Raw genomic sequence first — 21107 nt, forward strand, 5'->3', positions numbered from 1 at the left:
GCTCCGTCTCACCGGCTGAGCCCCTGTCCTTCACACTGACACGGAGGAACGGGGAGGCTGGAGTCGGGGGCGGCCTGGCCGCAGGGACACGGTGGGCCCGTCCTGCCTGTTGCCCCTTGCTGCCCCAGCCCAGCCCCCGTGTGGAAGCCTGAGTGACGTGGAAGCTGGCAGTGGGTGGGAGAGAGAGGGTGTCCAAGCCAGGCTAATCGGAGGATGCCACTTGGTTCCCATGGCAACTGCTGCAGAGCTCAGTCTTTCAGGATAGACTCAGGTTAGGCCTCAGCTGCCAAAACACCCACTACTTCAGGGCTGGTTACCTTGGTGACCCAGGTGGTGGGGACGTGGTGGGGGGAGGGGAAGGAGAGGAAGGGTCATATCAGGAGAGGCCAGGCAGGGGTCCACTGGCTCAGAGGACAGAGTGCCCCCCGGGCCCGGCCCTGACTCTGCTCACATGCTGATTCCCGATCCTGATCACACACGGCCTTGATCCTCATCACAGACTGACTTCTGATCCTCGACACAGGATCGCTGTCGCATACCGAGCCCTGACCGCTGGTGCACGCTCGGTTAATGGCAGCTGCTATCTTTGTTACCGTTTTTACCGTGTGTCGTCACACGAGGCTGACACCTGATACACGTTCACCAGGCAAGCACACCCACGACCAGGGAGTCCCCCAGGCAGGTCTCCCGGGCCCGCAGAGCTGGGCACAGAGGAGCTCAGCCCACCCTTTGCTGGGTGACCATGGGGCTCTTGGGCTGGGTGGGCTTTGAGGGGGCAGCAGAAGAGTGGGCAAGGCTGGGGGGTGGGCTGCCCCTCCAGGCCCGGAAAGAAGCCGCCATTCTTCCCAGGCTCAATGCCCCCTCTGTCTGGAAGCCTCATTTCCATCTCATTAAGGGATGAATAGAGCCAATTAATGGCCGCCAGGCAGCCTTGGCCACCCATGAGAGCGGACACACGGCGAGGGGGCTCCGGGCCTCCTTCCCACCCCAGCACCCCCGTCTGGAGGCTGTGGTCGCCCCGGTACCGGGGTCCCTGTGCCCCAGTGGGCTGGGGCAGGGCGCTCAGGGAAGCCCTCTTCCCCCTGGGCCTCCCCGCCTCCTGGGTCCCCTTTGGAGGAGGCAGTCTGCACTTCCTGTCTCGTCCAGCAGAGGTCTCCCCAGTCCAGCAGGTCAGGCTGCACCTCCTGTTCCCGCCCTGCCCCTGACCGTCAGGCCTGGGTCCCTACGCAACCACAGCTCAGTCCAGCCCCCTGTGAGGACGGCAGCCCCCAGAGTCAAGGCCTGTCCTGCGGCATGCAGGTTCTTCCTCTGAACCCCTTGCATGGATGTGCAAATGAAGGCCACAGGGGATGGGCAGCTCCGCCCCCACCCAAACCACAGCCCCGCTCTGGCTCTGTAAGTCCAGACTTGGTGGATCCTTCACCAAGGCCTGCAGCTGCCACATCAGGGCTCGAGCGACCAGCACGCCGTCCAGCTGCAGGAGGCACTGTGGGATCTCAGGATGGGGCTGAGAACCACGGCCACTGCCCACAGGCCACTTGCCAGAGGAGGCGGACAAGGAGAGTTCCTCCATGCACGATAGAGGTGCCGGACCCTACAGGCAGGTACTGTCCCATTCCCATTTCACAGAAGGAAACTGAGGCTTGGCAAGTCAGTGATAGGACCCCGTCTGCAGGGTTAGTCCGGCAGGCGCCCCCTGTCCTAAGAAGGGTGCCAAGGCCTGGGTCCTGCTAGCTTTCCACTTCAATGCTGGATGACCTGGGCAGGTCTCTTCCCCTCCCGGAGCTTTGGCTATACAACTCACAGCCCTTCCCCGCTTTGGGGGGAAGCGAGACCCCAGCACAGCCACAGCTCCCAGCCTCCCAGCTGCAGGGTTGTGTGGGAACCCCACTCTGGGCGGCCCCCCGTGTGCTCTTATGGGCTCCACGGGGTCACGTCTTCCTCTGTCCGCCTACGATACCTGGAGGTTGTCTGCCTGGAGCTGGAAACCTTGTTTTCCAGGTTTTCTAAGTTGGCCTTTGCGCAAAAGAACAGCTCCCCGGGCTGGGATGAAAACTGTCCTGGCAGGGAGGCCCTGACCCTTCCTGCTCCTGTCCCCCCCATCCCCCTAACACATTCTTGGTCACCCCTAAACTCCAGAGACACACCCTTTCCCCTCGAGTACCTCCTCCTATCAGAGCCCTGCCTCTCTCCACACACTGCAGCCCCTAGAGAGGGTAGCTGTGCGGCACTGAGGGTGGGAATTACTCCAAAGCCCATGGGGTGTCAGGGCAGGGGCACCCCGGCTGAGAGCGGACAGGCCTGGAGGCACCGGGGCACTCAGCCTGGGGCAGGTCACGGCCCTAGGCTCAGCATCCCTGCCTTACACGCGCTGAGGACGTCACACACTCAGGCTCCAGCCCAGCTCCACCCCACCCAGGCAGGCACTTGGGGGAGGCACACATGTGCACACGCAGGGTCATGAACACACAGGGACACACACATGCCCAGGGACACGCATGCACACATACAAGAACACACGCACACACAGGACACACACACAGGGACCCACACATATACACAGGGACACACACACACACACACACACACACACACACTGGCCCCCAGCCCCCAGGATGCTGCTTTTTCATTATCTTACATGTCGCTTCTGCAATAAAATTCTTTAATTAAAACATGAATATTTAAAGCAACCCTTGAGAGAAATGGCCCCATCTCACCAGAGGCAGAAAAACGCAGAGAGACTCTGGAGGGGGTGGGAGCGGGCGGGCTGTGCAGAGGGGCAGCCGGTTGGGGGCAGGGAGCAGTGCTCTGGCCCGAGGAAGGCTTGCCAGTCGGACGCATGGCATGGCCATGTGGCGATTGGACAGGCCGGGCAGGGGCATGGCTGAAAGTGGGCCACGGGCTGGCCTGGGCCGCCTGCTCGCTCTGGGCATCGCACGGCCCCCTCGAGCAGGGACGGAGGACACGCCTGGCTCAGCCTCCCCTGTTCAGGGTGGGGGGCGTGGCTCTGGGGCACAGGCTCCGCAGCATGATATGGGGTCTGGCTCAGCTGTGTGTCTTCTGAATGACTGCTAGACCTCTCTGGCCCGTGGGCCACCTCGCCCCTACACACACACACACACACACACACACACACACAGACCCTCTCACCTGAGCTCTTGCAGGAGAAGCCCTGGGTGGCCAAGAGCTGCTCTGCTCCGGGTCTCCCCTTTCAAGCTGTGTGAGCCTGCCCGCAGCCTGGACGCCTCTGTGCCTCCCCCCACTCAACACGTGTTTATCAAGGGCCTGCTGCCACCAGGGGCTGGGCCACAGCAGGGCGTCCCCAGTGAGCAGGGCCAACTCCCCTGCCCCACGATGGGGACATCCTGGCAGGGACAGAGCCAGGACACAGGAAATTCTCAGGTGTTCACGGGCGATTCCGTGTGGGAAGAGAGGGAGAGAGAGGGAGGGCACAGTGGGCCTGGGGCTGCCGCCACGTGCCATCTGGGCAGCCCCTGAGCGAGGGGGCATGTGGGGAGAGTGCTCCGGGCCAGGAAGCACCCCGGGCAGAGGCCCTGGGCCGGGAGGCGGGTCCTCGCTGGGAGCCACCTGCACGGCTGGGAAGAGTGAACTGGTTAAGATGCTGTGGTGTAATCTGCTGACGCCACGTGTACTCCCAAGGCCTCAGAAGCATCAGGGCCTTTGGAGTCCAGGCACGGGCATGGAGTCTGCGCCGCCCCTGGGTGGGGGTGACCACCTCCTGCTCCTGCTGCCCCGCCCTCAGAGTCGAGCGCCTCACTTCCTGGTGGCAGCCCCAGCCCGCATGCCCTCCAAACTGTCTTCCACGAGGCAGTCGGCCCTGCCACTGAGCCTTGACTTGAGCTTTGTCAAGACTTGCGCAGAGCCAGCCTAAACACACACACACACGCGCGCGTGCGTGCACAGTGAATTCAAGTACATACCAGTGTACACGTGTACACGCTCACACACACACATGCACAAACACAGTGCACAAAGATACCTGATGCGCTGTACACCAGCATGCACACGTGTACACGCCAGCCACACAAACATGCAAATACTCACACGTGTATGTGTGAGTGTGTGCAGACACATACTGGCAGCGCCTGTGTGAACGCACATACATGCTCCCCCCACACACACTTGTACACATGGATGCATGAACACACACATGTTCACATAACACACTGAACACACACGCTTACGTAACACTGTGCACATATGCTCACGTAACACACTACACACATGTGCACGTAGACGTGTGAGTACAAGCATGTGCACACGTGTGTGCACACACGCACACCGGCCCACCTCCCTCCAGCACCACATGCAAACATTCCCCTTCTCAGAATCTCTGCTCAAGTCCAGAGTCCCCACATAGCCCTCCTCCTCCTCTAATCTGTCTCTGCCTGCCAAGCCCTCCAGATCCCCTACCTAATAATAAACATAGATATTGACATTTCATCACTGATGTTGCTTTTGCTTAGAAACACTTTCACCCCAGTTCTCATTCTTCATGACAACCAAGGAAAGAAGATGTTTTACTCTCTCCATTTTAAAGACAAGGAGCCTGAGGGGATTGGCCCAGGGACACAGAAAGTGCAGGGCAGGCTGGGATTAACTTGAACCTGACCCCGTGGTCCCTCTCAAATGACATTCCCGCTGGATGGCCTATGGGCCTCTCATAATCGGGTCCCACTCTGACCTCCGGATCTTCCTCCCCACCACTTCCCCACCTCAGCTGAGGTCCTCACGCCCAGACAGAAACCTGGGCATGGTCCAGCGATCAATCTCCTTCCTCCACGCCCACATCCTTGGCATCAGCAAGTCCATCAGCTGCTCACCCCATCCCCCAGGCGCTCCCCCTTCCTCCCGGCCAGGCCAGCATCAGCTCCCTCCTGGATTTCTGCTCTGAGCCAGACATTGCATCGACAGCCCCAGCCCTGTGCCCCCTCTGCTTAAAGCCGCCACGGCCCTTCAGCTCTCAAGAGGAGGCAAACCCCGTCAAGGAGGCCTGGCCACATTTGCACCCAACCACACACCTGGGCCTGCTCCCTCCAGCACCAACGTCAAGCCCTGCGAGCTCACAGCTCATCACAGCGGCCCCGCCTCCTTGACCTTGTCCCGCAAGCTCTGTGCAGCTCCAGCTAGACCAGGTTATCTCCCTAGCATGGTCACTGCCCTGGGATGCTGCAGAGGCCAGCTCTTGTGCTGTGGCCTCCACTGTGGGCCAAGCTCCAGGGCCATTAAGCCTGAGGCGACTGGACAGTCCCTCAAAGCAGGCAACACCTTGCCGGTGAGGACACTGAGGTTCAGGTGGCAGGTGACCACTGGGGAGTGGCCGAGCGACGTGTGTGGCCAGGTCACCACACTACCTGGCCCTCCTGCACCCACTGGCCTCCCAAAGCTGCTGCCCCCTCTCTGCTCTGTCCTCCTCCTCCACCCGGAGGACCACCCCCACCACCATGCTGCGGGGCTGCCCATGCCAAGGTCACAGCGCCCTCCATCTGGTCCAGCCCGAAGACCAGCCCTTGCACCCCATCGCTGGGGACCCTGACCCAACTGATGGAAGGCGGGGGTTTCCCAACGGCTTCCTGGACGCTGCGCCCCCACCCTTGGGGGCTCTGCCCGCCCACTCCCTCTTCTCCTCTCCAGCTACGCTCACCGCTTCACAGAGGTTTCTAATCTGGGCTCCACGGCCCAGGGGCCATGAATAGAACCATGTTCCAGGAGAGCTGGTTCCCCTTGAAACCCCCCACGGAGCTGCTCTCATGCCTTGAAAGACGTTTTTCTGAAGAGTCCATCAGTCTCACTGGCTTGGGAGAGGCCAAGAGCCCTGAGCATGTCACCCAGCCCCACGGGGACCCACCCGCATGGATGCCCAGCCCAGCCTGGCTCCCGAGCACCTGGCACACTGTCTGGTCTCCACCTGCACAGATGGTGAAGAGCTGTCTCCTGTCACCCTCACCCTGGGGTCCCACGGGGGGCTCCCCTCCATGTGCATTCAGGGTCTCCCTCCTGCCCCACCCCCATGGAGCTCCGCTCCCCATCCCACCCCCCTGATGGTACCAGCTCTGCCCTGTGCTGGTGCCTGTCTCACCAAGGACCCCAAGCTTGCTAAGAAGGTGGGACTGGCAGAGCACACGCTCACCCTCACCTCTGCACTGCCCTGCCTCTGACCCCCAAAGGGCTCACCTGCACCTCTCCCAGAATTCCAAATAGTGTACCCTGGGACCAAGTGACCCCTGACCTCCAGGTGACCAGCAGCGCCCCCCCGGCCCCGCCCCCTGCGCTGTGTCATGGACGCCTTGCCGCTCACTCACCTGGAGTGCCATCCCCGCCCCGGTCCTGGGTCAGGCTGGTGAGGCAGTTCTCGGGGCCCCCAGCCACGCCGTCCCTCAGGCAGACGTCCCCACGGGGGGCCAGGGAGCCAGAGGCAGAGTCGCTGGTGTCCCCGCCCAGGCAGGCGCAGGGGGTCTGCATGATGCCGCAGGGGTGCGAGCTGCGGCTGCCGGCCAGACAGGCGTCCAGCCAGCGGCACAGCATCTGGCAGGCGGCCCGGCTGGGGTTGCGGTTGCCGACCACTAGGTACTCCACGGAGAAGTCGTCGCTGGGCCCGGGGGGCCCGTCCCGGGTCCTCAGGGTGTTGTCTTGGGGCGGCCGCAGGCGCTGCATCTGCAGAAACTGCTTGCTGGCCTGCAGGAAGGCCAGGGGCGCCGAGGGGTCGCAGAGCCTCAGCACCTCATCGAAGCTCTCCACGCCCAGGTAGGTGCGCGTGGACTCCAGGAAGGAGTCAAACTGGTAGGTGCGGACGCGGGCGGGGCCGCTGCAGGCAGGCGCCTTGGCCACCTTCATGTAGAGCGTGTAGCGGCGCGGGTCCGGGTTGCGCAGGGTCCAGGAGCAGCGTGAGGCGTTGGCCGGGAACACCGCGGCTGCCGAGAAGTAGCCGAAGAACTTGCCCTGCACCAGCGTGGCGCAGGGCTCAGCCCCGGGCCCTGCGGCCGTGCCCGTGGCTGTGCCCACCTGGCGCCCCAGCAGCAGCAGCAGCCCAAGGATCCAGAGGGCACCCGGGCCGGCGGCCTGGCCCCTCATCCTAGCTCGCGGGGCCGCCGGGGTTCCGCGGGCTGGGCAGGCAGGCGCGGGCCAGGCCTGGACATGCCAGGGTCCGGCGGCGAGCGGGGTTGGGCCGGGCTGGGGGTGCCGGGGCTCTGGACCGGGGGGCAGAGGTGGCTTCCGGGCACTGGGGGGGCAGTGGTGGCTCCTATGGTCCAGCAGCCTGGCACCTGCCCATGGCCTCAAGCAGCAGCTGGAAGAGAAAGAGCAGAGTGCAGGGTTGAGCCCCTGGGAGGGCACACTGAGGGCAGTGCCCACCCTGGGCTCCGAGCCTCCAACGCGGGCCTGGCCCGCATTCAGTCACCTGTTCTGCCCGCCTGCCAGTGTGTCCACCTGCAGGGGCAGAGAGCCAGGGGCGGGTCACTTCCTCCCCAAGCAAGCCTGGGCGGGAAGTGGTGGGCAGCCCTGGCCAGGGCCGCTGGCCCGGGGCCTTGGCTGTGCCCGTTCAGCTGGGAAGGCTGGTGAGGCTCCGGGGGCTCCGGGCCTGCCCACTGGCCCCATCACAGCCATGGGAGCCATCCTGTCGCTGGGCCTCTGGGCCTCTCAGACCACACCCCTCCCCCACATCTTTCAGGAAGGATCTGAAAACCCAGCCAGAGGAGAAGCAGGGTGGAGGGCAGAGGACAGAGGTCACCCCCGGCCTCCTGCAGCCCCGCCTCTTTGAGCCTTGCCCTGGCGGGTGCAGAGTCCTCACGTCTGCATAAGTGACTGGCTCTGTGGGGGACGAGGGTGGGGTCAGACCCTGGTCTGGCTTTGCTGACATCCATCCGCCCTGTGCCTGGCACATACCGCTCAGCCTCCTGCCTACATTCCTGCCAGGGAGCCACCCTGTCCCCTTCCCTGGAGTCACCTGCAGCCCCCGGGACCAGGCCTCGGCCCACGCTGACCCCTGCCTGTCCCCCCAGCCAGGCGGGCGCTGTCCCCCTCCATGTCACATGAGGAAACCGAGGCTCAGATGGGGTCACAGTGAGGGGGCAGGGCCACACTTGAAGCCCCAGGCTGCCCCAAACTCCTGGCCCTGGGGTCCCCTGACCTGCGGAGGAGTGGGCCTGGCCATGTACCACCCACTCACTGCGGGGGGTGGGGACGGGACGTCGCAGGTCAGCGGGGATGAAGCGGAGCCTGGGCTCAGAGGCTAGCACTGCCCCTCCTGACCCGCCTGCATGTGGACCTGGAGAGCTCCTTTAGCCTGCAAACCTCACCTCCCCGAAGCCCCTGCTGGGGGTTATCCCCCATGGCAGCTGGGCGGGTGGGTGCAGGAAGAGCTGCAGCGGCCTCCCAAGTCTCCTGGCCTGGGGCGGCCCCTCCGCTCTGCTGACCGCGCACACGCCAGCCGCTTCATGCTGCCAGGCCCAGCTGGCCAGTGGCACAAGGTCGGCCACAGCTCTGCAGTCCCCTCCTGCTGTCCTTCCCCACAGGCTGTGGAGGCAGGGCAGGGAGCGGGGCATGGGCGGCCTCGGGCTCTGCGCCAGCTAAGCCAGGGTGGCTGGGTGTGGGTGGCCCCCCTCATGGCTGTGTGAATGCGGCCACACCCTTACCCCCAGCCTCAGTTTCCCCATCTGTACAGGGGGGTGCAGCCTCACTCTCCCAGCATAAGGGAAGCACTGGACCCGTGGATTTACCCAGAGATGGGGCAGGAGGAGACCCCAGTGGGGAGAGGAGCCGGGAGGGGGCTCCAGAGCACCAGGGATGGCCCCTGGGGGCTCTTTAGTGGCAAACGCTGGGGAGGGAACTTGCAAACTCTTTGTGCTGGCCCTCTGGGGAGAACTGGGCAGACTGCCCTTGGCCCCTGCCTCCAGGAAGCCGCTGATCCTGCCACACCTCCAGGCCATCCTGGCCAGCCTTGGGCCTAGCACCGCGGAGCCCCATAGCCCATGTTCGGGGACTGAGGCTGGGGCCAGGGTACTACGGCCAATCCCAGAGCTGGGAGGCTGCCTGCAGGGTGGCCGTGGGATTCGAGACCTCACATGAGCCCCTGCCCCAGCGGCAGCACCCCCTCCCCTGGCCCTAGGCTGGGAACCAATGTGGCTGCCAGCCCCCCAGCTCTGTTGCCCAGGAGAGTCCCTGGTGGATGTCAGCAGAGCCCAGTGGAGACCCTCATCATAGTCTGGTGCCTCCTCCAACAGCCCCCCGACCCCACCACTCAACAGCCAACTCAGCCTGTCCCATCCCCCTGGACCCAGGGTCAAGGCCACCCCAAAACCGCACACCTGCCCCTAGAGGGTCCTGCTTGGGCCCTGCCCACCCTCCCCCCACCCCATCCCTGCTTCTGGGAGCCCACTCTTAGCCCTCCCATCTGGAAAGTGGATACGGCCTGGAGCAGACACTCTGCCTGCATGCTGGGGATGAGGGGCTGGTGAGGCACGGCCGCCTCCCCAACCTTGTGGCCTTATAGGCCTGGATGGGGCATCGGCCTGGCCCCGCGTGGCGGGACGCATGGGAAGACCTCCTCTGCCAGACACAACTCTCCACAACCTGGAGGATCTCTGTGCAGAGGGGCCTGTGGCCACAGAAGAGCCACCTGGGTGGGAGTCTGTGGGTGCTGGATGCCTGAGCCAGGGTCTGGCCCCGGGTCTGCAGGACAAAGCCCCTGCCCCCGAGAGGCAGGGCACGGCCCTGGGTCAGGCAGACTGCCCTAGCCCTGCCCATGCAGGGGCTCGTGCGAGCCGGCCTGCCCTCATCCAGACCGGCTCACTTGGATCCGGTCAGCCTGTGCGGGGAGCGAGGCCACCCCCATGCCCTGCACAGCAGGCAAGAGGAGCAGTGAGGGTCACAATCAGGGCAGGGCCCTGTTCAGAACTGCCCCCCAGAAGTGTGGTGACATGAGAAGCTGGCCCAAGAGCAGGAAGGAAGCGGGGCAGGTGCTGGGGCCACAGGAGGGAGTGGTCCCGGGCCCAGCGGGCAGGGGAGGAGGGCACCTTCTAGCCTGCACCCTGGGGACGTGGGAGGTGCCAATGGGCGCAGGTAAGGGGAGGTCAGGGTACCCTTAAGACTGAGGCTCCGGTGTGAGCCTTCAAGAGGCTCCTGGGGCTAGAAGATGGCCTGGCAGAGCCCCCTGTGGGGTTTTCACACAGGGTCCCACAGCGGGGGGTCACTGGGGCCACCAGAGGGCCAGGAGTTCTCCAGAACTTGAGGGCTCCATGCCCTGGGCCTTGGGGACAGCTCTGCTGGCCAGAAGGCAGTCCCAGCTCTGAGCCCGAGCCCCTGAGTGGCCTGGTCCGGCCTCTTTTGGCTGGACTCGGGGCAGAGCTGGGCAGGAGGCCCAGGCCGCCAGCACGGATGGCCCCTGAGCCTGCCAGCGGCCACTCACCTGCACCTGCCCAGTCCCCGCCCTCTGCCCCGCCCCCGACAGGCCCACAGGTGCTTTCCAACAGCGGGGCCCCCCCGGCCCTATTCCCTGCCTGCCTGAGAGCTCCAACAAGGCCTTGGAAAAACGGCTCAGAGGCCGCTCGGGCCGGGGCACACCAGTGTCAGGCCCCAGGTGACACAGCGGGGTGGAGACCAACCAGTCAAACCCATCCCAGGCTGGGAGATCACAGCTGAGAGGGGGTGGGGCCCACGAGGGAGCCCCTGACCCCGCCTGGCACCCTGGGGTAGTGTCCCCTAGGGGCGATGCTGGCAGGGTCCTGAGATCAACGGGGGTGGCCCCTGATCTTCACTGAGGGGTTCCTCTGACAGGGTTGGGGGCACAGGCCCGGAGAGATGGGAGGAGATGGGCAGGGGGCAGTCAGAGGACAAACAGGGCCTCAGAGATGACCAGACCCGCACCTTAAGCAAGTGGGTGATGGGCGGTGGGGACCCTCGCTGAGCTGGGGGAACAGACGCGTACGAGTATCTGTGTGTGCATGTGTGTGTTCTGTGTGCGCACACGTGTGTGCGAGGCGTCTGCACACGTGGGCACCTATAGCACGCTCGCATGAGGCTGACGGCAGGAGGAGGGCTCAGTGTGTGCTATGGGATGTGTGGGTCAGTGACCCGGGAGGGGTCAGCCTGGAGGGGGAGCCCCAGGGAGCCCAGGGCAGGGCCTCAGAGGAGGGCCGGGCCAGGGAGGGCGGCTCCACACCCCTCCCTTCAGGTAACCGCAGTGGCTCATTTGAGCCGTGCTCCCACCCTCAGCCACACCCAGAGCCTGGGCCTGCCGTCGGGTCAGACTCCACAGGCCCACCGACCAAAGGTGAGGTAGGTAGGGGCGCCTGGCCTCAGTGCTGGGCTCCGGCGTGGTCGCCGGCCCCTCCTAGGGAGGTAGGGGCGCCTGGCCTCAGTGCTGGGCTCCGGCGTGGTCGCCGGCCCCTCCTCTCGGAAGTCCTCACGGGTGGCTGTCTCTCGGAGGCTGCAGGCCTCTGTCTGGTCCGTGGGTTCACATATCCCGACTGGGGTCACTGCGGCGTCGAGCGCCCTTTGCCCGTCCTGGGTTCCAGTGATCAATGGGCACCCGAGCCCCTTCAGGGTCCCCGCCTCCCCAACCTGCCTGCGGCCAGGAAGCCTGCCGAGTGCCCGGCCCCAGCACTTTGGCCAGCCTCTGCCCCGAGCCTTCCGCATGGCCTCTCGGAGCCTGCAGGGCAGCCTCTGGGTGAGGGATGGGGGACCCCAGAGAGCCAGGTGAGGGAGGAGGAGCTGGAGTCATGGTGATGAGAGAGGGCTGACCGCACACTGGGCCAGGTCTCGGGTCTCAGGGGACCCCCGCGAGGCAGTAACAGTGTCAGCCCCACATCACAGCTGGAGGGGTCACCAATCTGCTGAGGGGTACCCCACCCACCTCCCACCATGTCTCAGATGCATCCGCGCCCAGGTGGACTGTCCAGCCCCTGCCTGCCATCAGAAACCAGGGTGCCCCAGGTTCCCTGCCCACAGGGGCGTGGGCTTGATGCTGGCCCACCAGGCTCCGGGATTCTCCAGCCGCACCTCCATCCCTGGGCCCCTCGCTCCCCTCCTGGCCTTGCCGTCCCCTCCCCACCCACCCCAGGCCACCAATGGCATCCCCAGACACCAGCCACAAAGGCGCTCTGTTGTCCTGGCCGGCCCCCTGAACAGTGCCCGCCTGTGTCCTGGAGAAGGCTGCCCTGGGGGAGGGGCGGGTGGGCAGCCGCGGCACGGACGGCGGCCCGCGGGCTGGTGGGTGGGCAGGGCTGCGAGAGGCCACCTAAGGGCGCCTGACCACCCCGCCCTCCCCCCGTGGGATGCCCAGGGCCCCCACAGGTCCCTCCTGGGCCATGGCAGGTCAGGCAGCTAGTTTCCCAGAGGCACAGGCAGCCCCACTGGGCAACCCCGGTCACAGACCCCAGACAGCCTGCCCAAGCGGTCTCAGTGGTGTGGGGCCACAGGGAGGGGCTGGGAGCCGGGGCAGGCCTCCGTTTACGAGCAGAACCGGGGGTGGTCTGCTAGGAGACCCTGGCCCCCAGCCCCACGACCACCACCTGCCCCCACTCCTAGCCCATGTGTGGCCAGCCAGCGTCCTGAGCACCCCAGCCGACTTGTGGGGCATCCCAGGCCTGCCCCGAGGGGGCCTGGCCGTGTCGTCCTCCCAGCAGAGAGGGGAAGCAGACCAGGAAGGGTCCCCAGGTCCAGGGGTGGGGGTGCCAGGGCGGGGCTGGGCTGCCGGTGGGGAGGCTCCCTCCCCTGCCCGCCAGCCTGGGCACCGGGGCGCCAGGGGAACCTGGCCGGGAGCCAGGCAGAGCCGCCCCGGAGGAAAGAGAAAGGCGGCCCGGCCGGAAGGTCCAGTGCTGGGGCGGAGAGAGGAGCCTTGTCCTGGGCTGGCTCTGCTCCAGGCTGCCCCGTCCAGACCCGCACTCTCATCACGCCTCTCCTTCCCAAGAGCCTGTCACCCCAGGCCACTCACAGGCCTTGAAGACACCCCACGCTCCGCGCTCTGGGCCTGTGCTCACACCCGCCCGCTCTGAGCAGCTCTGCCCCACCCCCACCCCCCGCCGGGCAGACACGTGTGGTCCTTCGGGTCACGAGCCTTTGGGTCACAGGCAGTGTGGCTGCCCTGGAAAGCGTTACCTGAGCCTGCGGGGCCTCCCAAGAACAGATGCGCCCTTGCGAGCTCCCACCACGTCCTGCGACCAGGGCACACGCACACGCACACACAGTGCTCTTGTGTTGCACAGACACACTCTGCGGAGTCCCGGGCGGGGACAGTGAGAGCATCAGCCCCTTCAGCTGGGCGTCCCTCGGGGGCAGGGAGCTCTCCCAAGGAGGGGAGGCTCCCGAGATTCTGGCTGCGACCTATGTCCCTGCCTCTCCTCTCTGCATCCCCCTGCTTGGTACCGAGAGGAAGCCCATGCTCCCCGAGGGAGACACGGCGTCCTCGCCCGCTCAGCTGCTAGCCACGGGTGACGCTCCACCCACGCCCCACGCCAGGGTCTGTTCCCGGAATTCTCAGCAAGAGGGGCTCATCCAAGGTCAGCGGTCCAAGGTCACACGAGGAGGGGGTGGGGATGGTGGCAAGATCGGAAGAGGCGGTCAGGAAGGGCCCTTGTGGCCGGGCCGATGACGCGGAGGTCCCGGGGGTGTCCCAGGGGTGTCAGGGTGTCCCTGACAGCATGGGGTGGTGGGAGGGGCGAGAACAGAGGAAGGGGTGCTTAACCTGGACACGCTTCAGGGAGCCTAGGTCTCGGGGCTCTCGACAGCCCCGCCCCGCCCCATGGCACCAGCGGCTGCATCAGGACATGCTGTCTGAGAGGAGCCTGAGCACTTGGTGCTTAGAGGTACCAAGGTTCCTGGCACCCACAGACACCTTCTTCCCCGTCTCCAGGAGGGCTGAGGGGAGGAATGATGGCAGAGTGTGGGCCGGGCCCAGCGCCACCACCAGCTGCACCCTGAGAGCTGGGGCTGGGTGGGCAGCGAGGGGGGCAAGCTGACCTGTGGCCCAGGGCGAGCTCTGGGGAGGAGGCTGACCCTGAAACCAGGGCTGGGCCAAGCCAGAGGGACATGTGCCCTTGCGGGTTGCACAGGGACTGGTGGGACCCGGAGGGTCAGGGCTTGGGCTGGGGGCAGGGACAGCGCTCTCTACGTTCTGACCTCACTTGCATCCGCCTGGACAAGCGGGCTGGCAGCCCCGACTGCCCAGGGCGGCACCTACACTGCCTGTCCAAACTCCACAGGCCAGGCGGCAGGGAGGCTCCGCCAGCCCTGGCCACCGGCTCCAGGGGGCGGGCCCCCCACCATCACCCCCTGACCCCAGTGACTTGGCCAGGCCACCTGGGCCACGCATGGAGCTCCGAGGCCCCTGCCTGCCAGCTCCTCAGGTCCTCTGCCTCTCCTCTCACCTTGGGGACCCCTCAGCCGAGTCTCAGCTGAAAGTCAGCACCCCAAAACCAGCCACCCCGTGAGGGACGGGGGCAACCTGGCCCTCATCTCGCCATCCATCACAGCCTCTGAGGCCCTGGAAACCTCCTGCCCTGGAGGCCTCTCTGCTCCCGCAGTCACCCGGTCACTCAGCAGGGACCAGTCCATACCCCCACCCCCAAGTGAACCCTGGAGGATGCACACAGACCCCACGGGCAGGGACCCACTGGAGAGTCAAAGGCGAGGGTGGGGGTGCTGCGGGGGATGGGAGGTGAGGGGAGGAGGCGTGGGGGCAACAGTGGGAGTGAGGTTTGGGGATGAGACAGCCAAGGGGTGAGCCAGGGCCTCCTGCCGCACGCAGGCGGATTCCATTGTCTAAAGCACTTTATGCTTGTAAAGGCACAGAACATTCTGGAAGGATAACAGGGACACCTTAACAGGAGGACCTGGGGTCTAGGGCGAGGAGACTCCCTCTGCACTCTAGCCCTTTAGGGCTGCTCCCATTGCTTGTCACCTTCCAGGTGCATGCGTCAGGAAGGTCTAGCTTTCTGCAACCCCATGGATGGTAGCCCTCCAGGTTCCTCTGTCCAAGGGATGCTCCAGGTAAGAATATTGGGAGTGGGTTGCCATGCCCTCTTCCAGGGGATCTCCCCGACCCAGAGATCGAACTCACATCTCTTATGTCTCTTGCACTGGCAGGCAGGTTCTTTACTATTAGCGTCCCCTGGGAAGCCCAAGTAGAAATGAATTAATAAGAAAAAGCGGAGGGAATGGTGGCTGCAGGCAGGAAGGAGCCCCGATTCCCGCCACCCTGTGAGCCAGGGGGACACTGGGTACAGGGAAGGCTCCGGATGCTCCAGCAGAAAGGAATCCGAACCCGGGGATCTGAACTCCTCTGTGGCAGCGGCCACGGCCAAGGGTCCCGGGTCTCCTGCCGCGTCTCGCCCTGCAGAGGAGGCCTCGTGCCTCTGTACTCTGCCGCTGAGGCCCAGGCTGGGAATCAAGGGGAAGCTCTTCCCCTCTTGGGCCTTGCTTTCCCAACAACGTAGAGTGGGAAGAGGGGTTCCCCCAGCACCCTCTGCCCGGTATCCTCAGAGCAATGCCACAGCCCCAGACATGAATGTCCACCACGGGGCCCAGCTTCCAGGGCAGTGCACACTCGTATTTGTGTTGTGGGTCTATTTGTGGTACACACTGAAGGGGGTCTTGGGTGGTATCTGGATGACAAGAGGAGCCTGGAGTCCAGTGTGCTTGTGGGCAGAGGCTGCCCCCCAGGAGCACCTACCATCTCCTTGGCCATTGGGGCAGGTCACGACCTCAGTCTAGGACCACTCCCCTCCCCTGCCATAGTCCCCACTATTCCCAAGACACAGCCCAAGGCCTGCAGGGCTCTGGGTTCTGGCTCCCTTCCCTCTGGAGCCCCAGTCCTGCTGTTCATCTCTCCAGCTCCTGCACACAAGCTGCCTACGCCTCACACCTGCCACAGGGCCTTTGCATGGCTGCTCTGGTGTGAGACCATCCTCACCACTTCCACCCCTCTTCTCCTGGTTTAGCTGCCATTCCCCATAGAGGGCTCTCGGAGACCCCTACCTCTGGCCTTCTGCAGGCTGCTGTCTTCCATGCCAGAGCCCATTCACTGAACTGAGCAGGGTCTCTTCCCTGCCTTATTCCCACTAGCCTTCACATGGCAGGGCACGCCCTCTGCCTTGCCCAAGCTGCACTCCCAGTGCACACGTGTCCACGTGGGCACCTGTACTTTCACTACATGTGTGCAGGCTATACACAAGGGTATCCAGGCCATATGTCTACCTAGAAATCGCTGCTCTGACCGGTAGCACGGCCGCAGCCACGCGGGCTGGAGGCCAGAGAGTTCCAGAGGACAGTGGGCCAGAGTGGGTCAGTCGGGATGCACGAAGCTAACCAACCCTCCGGGTTTAGGTTTGAGGGGGCCACGGCTTGCACGCCGCCACAGGACCTGCCGCAGGTAAAACGTGGTTAGATTCAATCCTGCCATCCCGGGCGCGCATTGACACAGATCTGCTCCGCGCACGCACACACGTGTGGCAGTCTGCGTGCCTGCCCACACAAGCCGCCAGCTTGCCGGCCGGACACGCACGTGCACGCGTGGCACACAGGTACCCAAACGCGCTCCTCACTCCCGTGCACCGGGCACGCGGGCACGGCGAGTGCGGGGAGGCGGCTGACTGCACTCGGGCCCTGACAAGGGAGCCTAGGGCCCGCCGAGAGGCGGGGGCGGCCGGGCTGCGGGGATGGGGCGGGCGCCCCGGCCGCGGACGAGACGGAAGGGGCGGGCAGGCGGCCGGTGGCGCGGGCGCCCTCTCTCGGCCGCTCGGGGCAGCGCGCCGCCCTCCGCCGCCGCCGCCACCGCAGCCCGGCGCCCGCCGCCCCGGCCGGAGCTGGAGGCGTCCCCAGGGGGCGGACTCGCCCTCAGGACCCGCTCCGGAGGCGGGCCCGGGCCAGGCGGGCCGGCCAGGGGGCGAGGATGCCGAGGGAGGTTGCCCGCACCCCGCCGCTCGTCCGGCCCCGCCGAGGCCGCCTCCTGCCCGGCCCCGAGGCCGCGCGTCCGCAGGCGCCCAGCTGCCTCCGGACACGGCCGGCCGGGACGCTGCGGGCCCGGGACGCTGCGGGCCCAGCCCGCTGCGGGCCCAGCGCATCGAATGTCCGGGAGAGCGCCGAGGGCCTGGGCCGGAAGGGCCCCCAGAGCCTCCCCCTCGCCCCCATTTCACGGACGCGGCCACCGAGGCCGGAGAGGGGCCGAAGCCTGCGGGCGAGGCAGGGCCCCCCAACTTGGCTGCGTCCCCTGCCGACCCTGGGTCCCGAGCAGAGTGGCGTGATGCCGAGGGCGGCGAATCCCCTTTTCTGCCCCCGCGCGGGAGCGCGGCGGGGACAAGCTCCATTCCCCGGGATCGGAGGCGGCAAACTCCGCGCTCGAGCCTCCGCGCCGCGCCCGCCGGCGGAGCCGCGCGCCGCCCTGGCGCATTCCCGCCGGCCTCGCTCTCGGCCTCCCTCCGCTCGGGTTCCGGGACTCCCAGGCCGGCCCCCCGCCCCCCAGATCCAGGCGCAACAAGTCTGAAAGCAGCGCCGAGCAAGAGCGAGCTAGCGAGCCGAGAGGAAGGGCGCGCGGGGCTGGGCGCTCCGGGATCCCGGAACGCGCAACGTTCGCCTCCGGGGACGCGGCGCGGGCGGCGGGCGGTCCGGACTGACCGGCGGGCGGCCCCCACCCCTTGAGTGGCCCTGACACTGCGCGGGCGGGGGCGCGCCCGGGAGCCCCCACCCCCTCCTTCGTCTGCTTGACCTTGCTGGGGTCCTCAAAGCCGGACCCGGCCGCACCCGGGCGTCCGGACGCAGAGTTTCGCGGCCACCTGCGGGGGCGAGGGAGGCTCTCTCCCTCGACCTCCCTCCCTGCCTCGGCGGCGGCGAGGGTCGCCGAGGAATAGAAGGCTGCAGACTCTAGGAGACGCTATGGCCGCCTCCTCAGACCCCAAATACACGGTATTCCACCTCCGGATATGAAAAGAGACCCCGGCCTCCCGTTCGCCCCCATCCCGCCCGCACGGCCGCTGCTCGGAGGGGGCGTGTGTTTGTGTCTGTGAGGGAAGGCGCTGGGGGTCCCCTTAGGTCCCGAGGGTGGGTTGGGAGCGCAGATTTCCCAGCCCCCTTCCCAACACGTTTGCCAATTGGCTGCTTGGGGAGGGGGGTGCGCGCCCCCTGCCCACCCACACACCTGCACACATTTCAACTCCTCGGGAGTAGCTGCTAAGGAATTCTCGGCCCTGACCGGGGGGAATGAAAGGGCCGTGACGGGAGCGCGCGGAGGGAAAGGGCGCTGAAGCAGGGGTGGGTTAGGACTTGTCTGTGTCCATCCTGGCTCCCTGCACGCCAAGAAACTTGGAAGCCGAAAATAAAAGTGGGGAGGGTAAGGTGCCCAGCGGGCCGGGGCCAGGGTGCTGGAACGGGCGCTCCCTCTGAGCTGCCTGGGAAGTGACCCAGCGGGAGCCGCCGCACCCGGCAGCGGTCCACGGGCTCGGAGCCGCATCCTCTGACAAGCCTTCCCGGCCACCAAGCTTCGCGGCGATTTTCAGCTCCGCCGTGCCCTCCCGAAGCAGGCCCGAGGCGCGCTGTGCCCTGCCCAGGGGGCCGCGGGGACTAGCGGGAGAGGGCGGCCGGCCGGGCCCAGAGCCCCAACCTGCCCGGGAGGGGGCGGGGGCCAGGCTAGTTCCTCGAGGCAGCTGCGCGGCGGCCGACGAGGACCGACGGCCTCGGCCCGCTGGGAATGGGGACCGAGGAGTGCCCGGCGCCCGCCCTCGCCGCTTCGCGCGGAGAGGGCGCAGGGCCGACCCAAAGTTCGGATCCGCTTATCCGCGCGGCCTGTCCGAGCGAGTGGAAAAGATCAGAATGGAACGAGTCAGGGCGTTCGTGTGTGTGTGTGTGTGTGTGTGTGTGTGTGTGTGTGTGTGTAGGGGGCCGGACGGTGCTAGGGTAGCCCTCTGACCATCTGGGTGCAAGAGCACCTCCAGGGAGTGTCCGCCGCCGGTGCCGCGTCTACCGGAGGCTGCGAGGGAGAGCCTGTGCGTGCGGGGAGGACATCTCGGGCCCCTACAGGGGTTTAGGGGCTCTGGGTGTGATGAGGGGAAGGGGGACACACCGGGGTGTCTCTCCTGAACCTACCTGGGTCAGTGTGTGGCTGCGGGGCACCTCTGGGGCTCCCGAGACCCCTGCCAGCGCCCGTGTGGGTCGGGGACACAAGGGGAACGCCTTCCCCAGCCGGCCCTGGCTCTGTGCATGTGACGGGGAGGGCTGTCTTCCTCAGCCTGGCCTGCCACCCCGGCCAGGCTGCGGGTGTGTGGACTCGGGGGAGCCGAGCAGCGCCGAGGAACCTCTCCCACGTCCAGGTCGCCCCCTCCTCAACCCGCCCGGTGCGGGCGCGCGGAGACCTGCCAGATTCCGTCGCCGCCGCCGGAGGAGGCAGGGGGCGGGGGGGGGGGGGGGCGTCCGAGCTCGGAGCGCCAACCTCGGAGCTACGAAGCCCCAAACGGCGAAGTTAGGAAGTCCGGGCGTCCGCCCCTCCCCCGACCCCCCTCCCACCCTCGCTGCGCCCCCTCTCGCCGCGTCCCCAGTCCCCAGCCCCCCGCCAGAGCCTTCCTTACCTTCCCCGGCAGCAGCGGCCCCGCTGGCGAAGACTTGATCCGGCGAGTTGCAAATCCCCAGGAGCGCCCCGCGTCGCCGGCGGCCGAGCCGGGCGCCCGACCGGAGCGGGGGCTCCTCCTGCCGCCGCCACCCCCGGCCCGCTCCAGGCCTAGCCGGGACGCCCCCGGGAGCACACTCGCCGGCGCGCGCAGGCCCCCTCCCCTCCCCCCGCCTGCGGGCGCCCCCCGGACGCCCGGGAGGTCCGGATGCCCGGGCTGCGGGCGATGCGGGGCGCGCGGGCCCGGGCCCGGCCAGAACGCGGCGCGGCCGCCTGTGCTCCCGGCTCGCCGGCTCCACGCTCGTTCCGCCGGGGCCGCCGCCAACGCCGCGCCCGCCGCTCCCTCTCCGGCCGCCGCCGCCGCCGCTCGGCTCCTCTCTCCTGGCCCGCTCCTCTCGCCTTTTTTCCCCTTCCTGAGGGGGGGGCGAGCCGAGCCGAGCCGGGGGCGGGGCGGCGCGGGGAGGGGGAGGAGGAGGCCGAGGACGGCGAGAAGGAGGAGGAGAGAGGCGGGCTCCTTCCCCCACCGGGCTGCCGGCGCTCCCCAATCTCTCGCTCTGAAACTGGATCCCGAATCGGGAGCCAGAGACTGCATTACGGATTACATCAGGCTTTCTAGAGCTTCCAGATCACACATGAGAGGGGAGCGCGAGCGGGGGGCGGGGTGTGGGGGAGGGGAGAGGTGGTGGGGCGGGGGGGGGGGGCTTACGGATGAACGCACACACGCGCGCACCGGGGGAAGCCCGGCGCCCGCCCCATGCAGCAGCAACACCAGGAGTTGGGTCTCAGCTCTCTGCCTCTCCCGGGAGCCGAGGAGTGGCTGCCGCGGGCCGACTGGGCGAGTGGACTGACGGGTGGGTGGATGGACAGGCAGGGCAGATGGATGGAGGGAAGGAAGTTGTACGGGGTTGTGCCCCGACGGGGCGCAGAGGTGCCAGAGAGGACGGGCTGGGTGGAAGGGCGGATGAGGTAAGTGGGCTTCGGTCGAGGAGGTGCGGGAGGGGATGCGTGGAAGGACAGATGCCTAGAGAGATGGGCGATGTGATGGATGGAAGGATGGAGGGTGGGTGGATGGATGGAGGAACCAGGTGGAAGAAGACGGGCAGGAGAGGTGGCGGCATAACTGGGCGAATGGCACCTGAGTGGAGGGCGGAAGAGATGGCTGGGCCATGCAGTTGCAAGGAAGGTGCGTGGATAGGTGCAGGAGGGGAGATGGGATGAGGGAAGCGCAGGACAGAAGCCAAAGAACAGACCCAGGCCCGCGTCCCTGAGGCTCAGAGGTTGGCGGACACCGGGAGGCCCAGCTTGAACGGCTCAGGTTGGGTTTGTCCAGTCTTTCCTCAGGGGGCTCTGTTCTGAGAGGCACTGAGGGAGGGGCCCGAGAGAAGAGCCCGGAGGGTTAGAAGCACCACTCCCTGAGGGGTGTCCTCAGTCGTTTTGCCCACATTCATGTCCTCCACGCACCCTCCTTTGACTCGGTGACAGTGGGAGCATCCCAGTCCCA

The 21107-nt window shown here is 66.5% G+C and overlaps 1 protein-coding gene across 5 annotated transcripts in view; it reads right to left on the reverse strand.

The window, feature by feature from the left end:
- ADGRB1 (adhesion G protein-coupled receptor B1) overlaps nucleotides 1-19693 on the reverse strand; it is a 77893-nt gene extending 58200 nt beyond the window's left edge. For 3 of the 5 annotated variants that reach the window (XM_061438421.1, XM_061438420.1, XM_061438416.1), the window contains exons 1-2: nucleotides 19569-19693; nucleotides 6324-7306 (exon numbers count right to left, since the gene is read on the reverse strand). In XM_061438421.1, coding sequence (XP_061294405.1) covers nucleotides 6324-7092 — 769 coding nt within the window. In that variant the 5' untranslated portion in view covers nucleotides 7093-7306; nucleotides 19569-19693. Of the gene's footprint in view, nucleotides 1-6323; nucleotides 7307-13113; nucleotides 13166-19568 lie in introns of those variants that run through there. The other 2 variants (XM_061438419.1, XM_061438418.1) reach the window with 2 other exon arrangements.
- Nucleotides 19694-21107: the final 1414 nt, after the last annotated feature.

This window comes from Bos javanicus, chromosome 14 (assembly GCF_032452875.1).
Source record: "Bos javanicus breed banteng chromosome 14, ARS-OSU_banteng_1.0, whole genome shotgun sequence".
Lineage (NCBI taxonomy): Eukaryota > Metazoa > Chordata > Mammalia > Artiodactyla > Bovidae > Bos > Bos javanicus.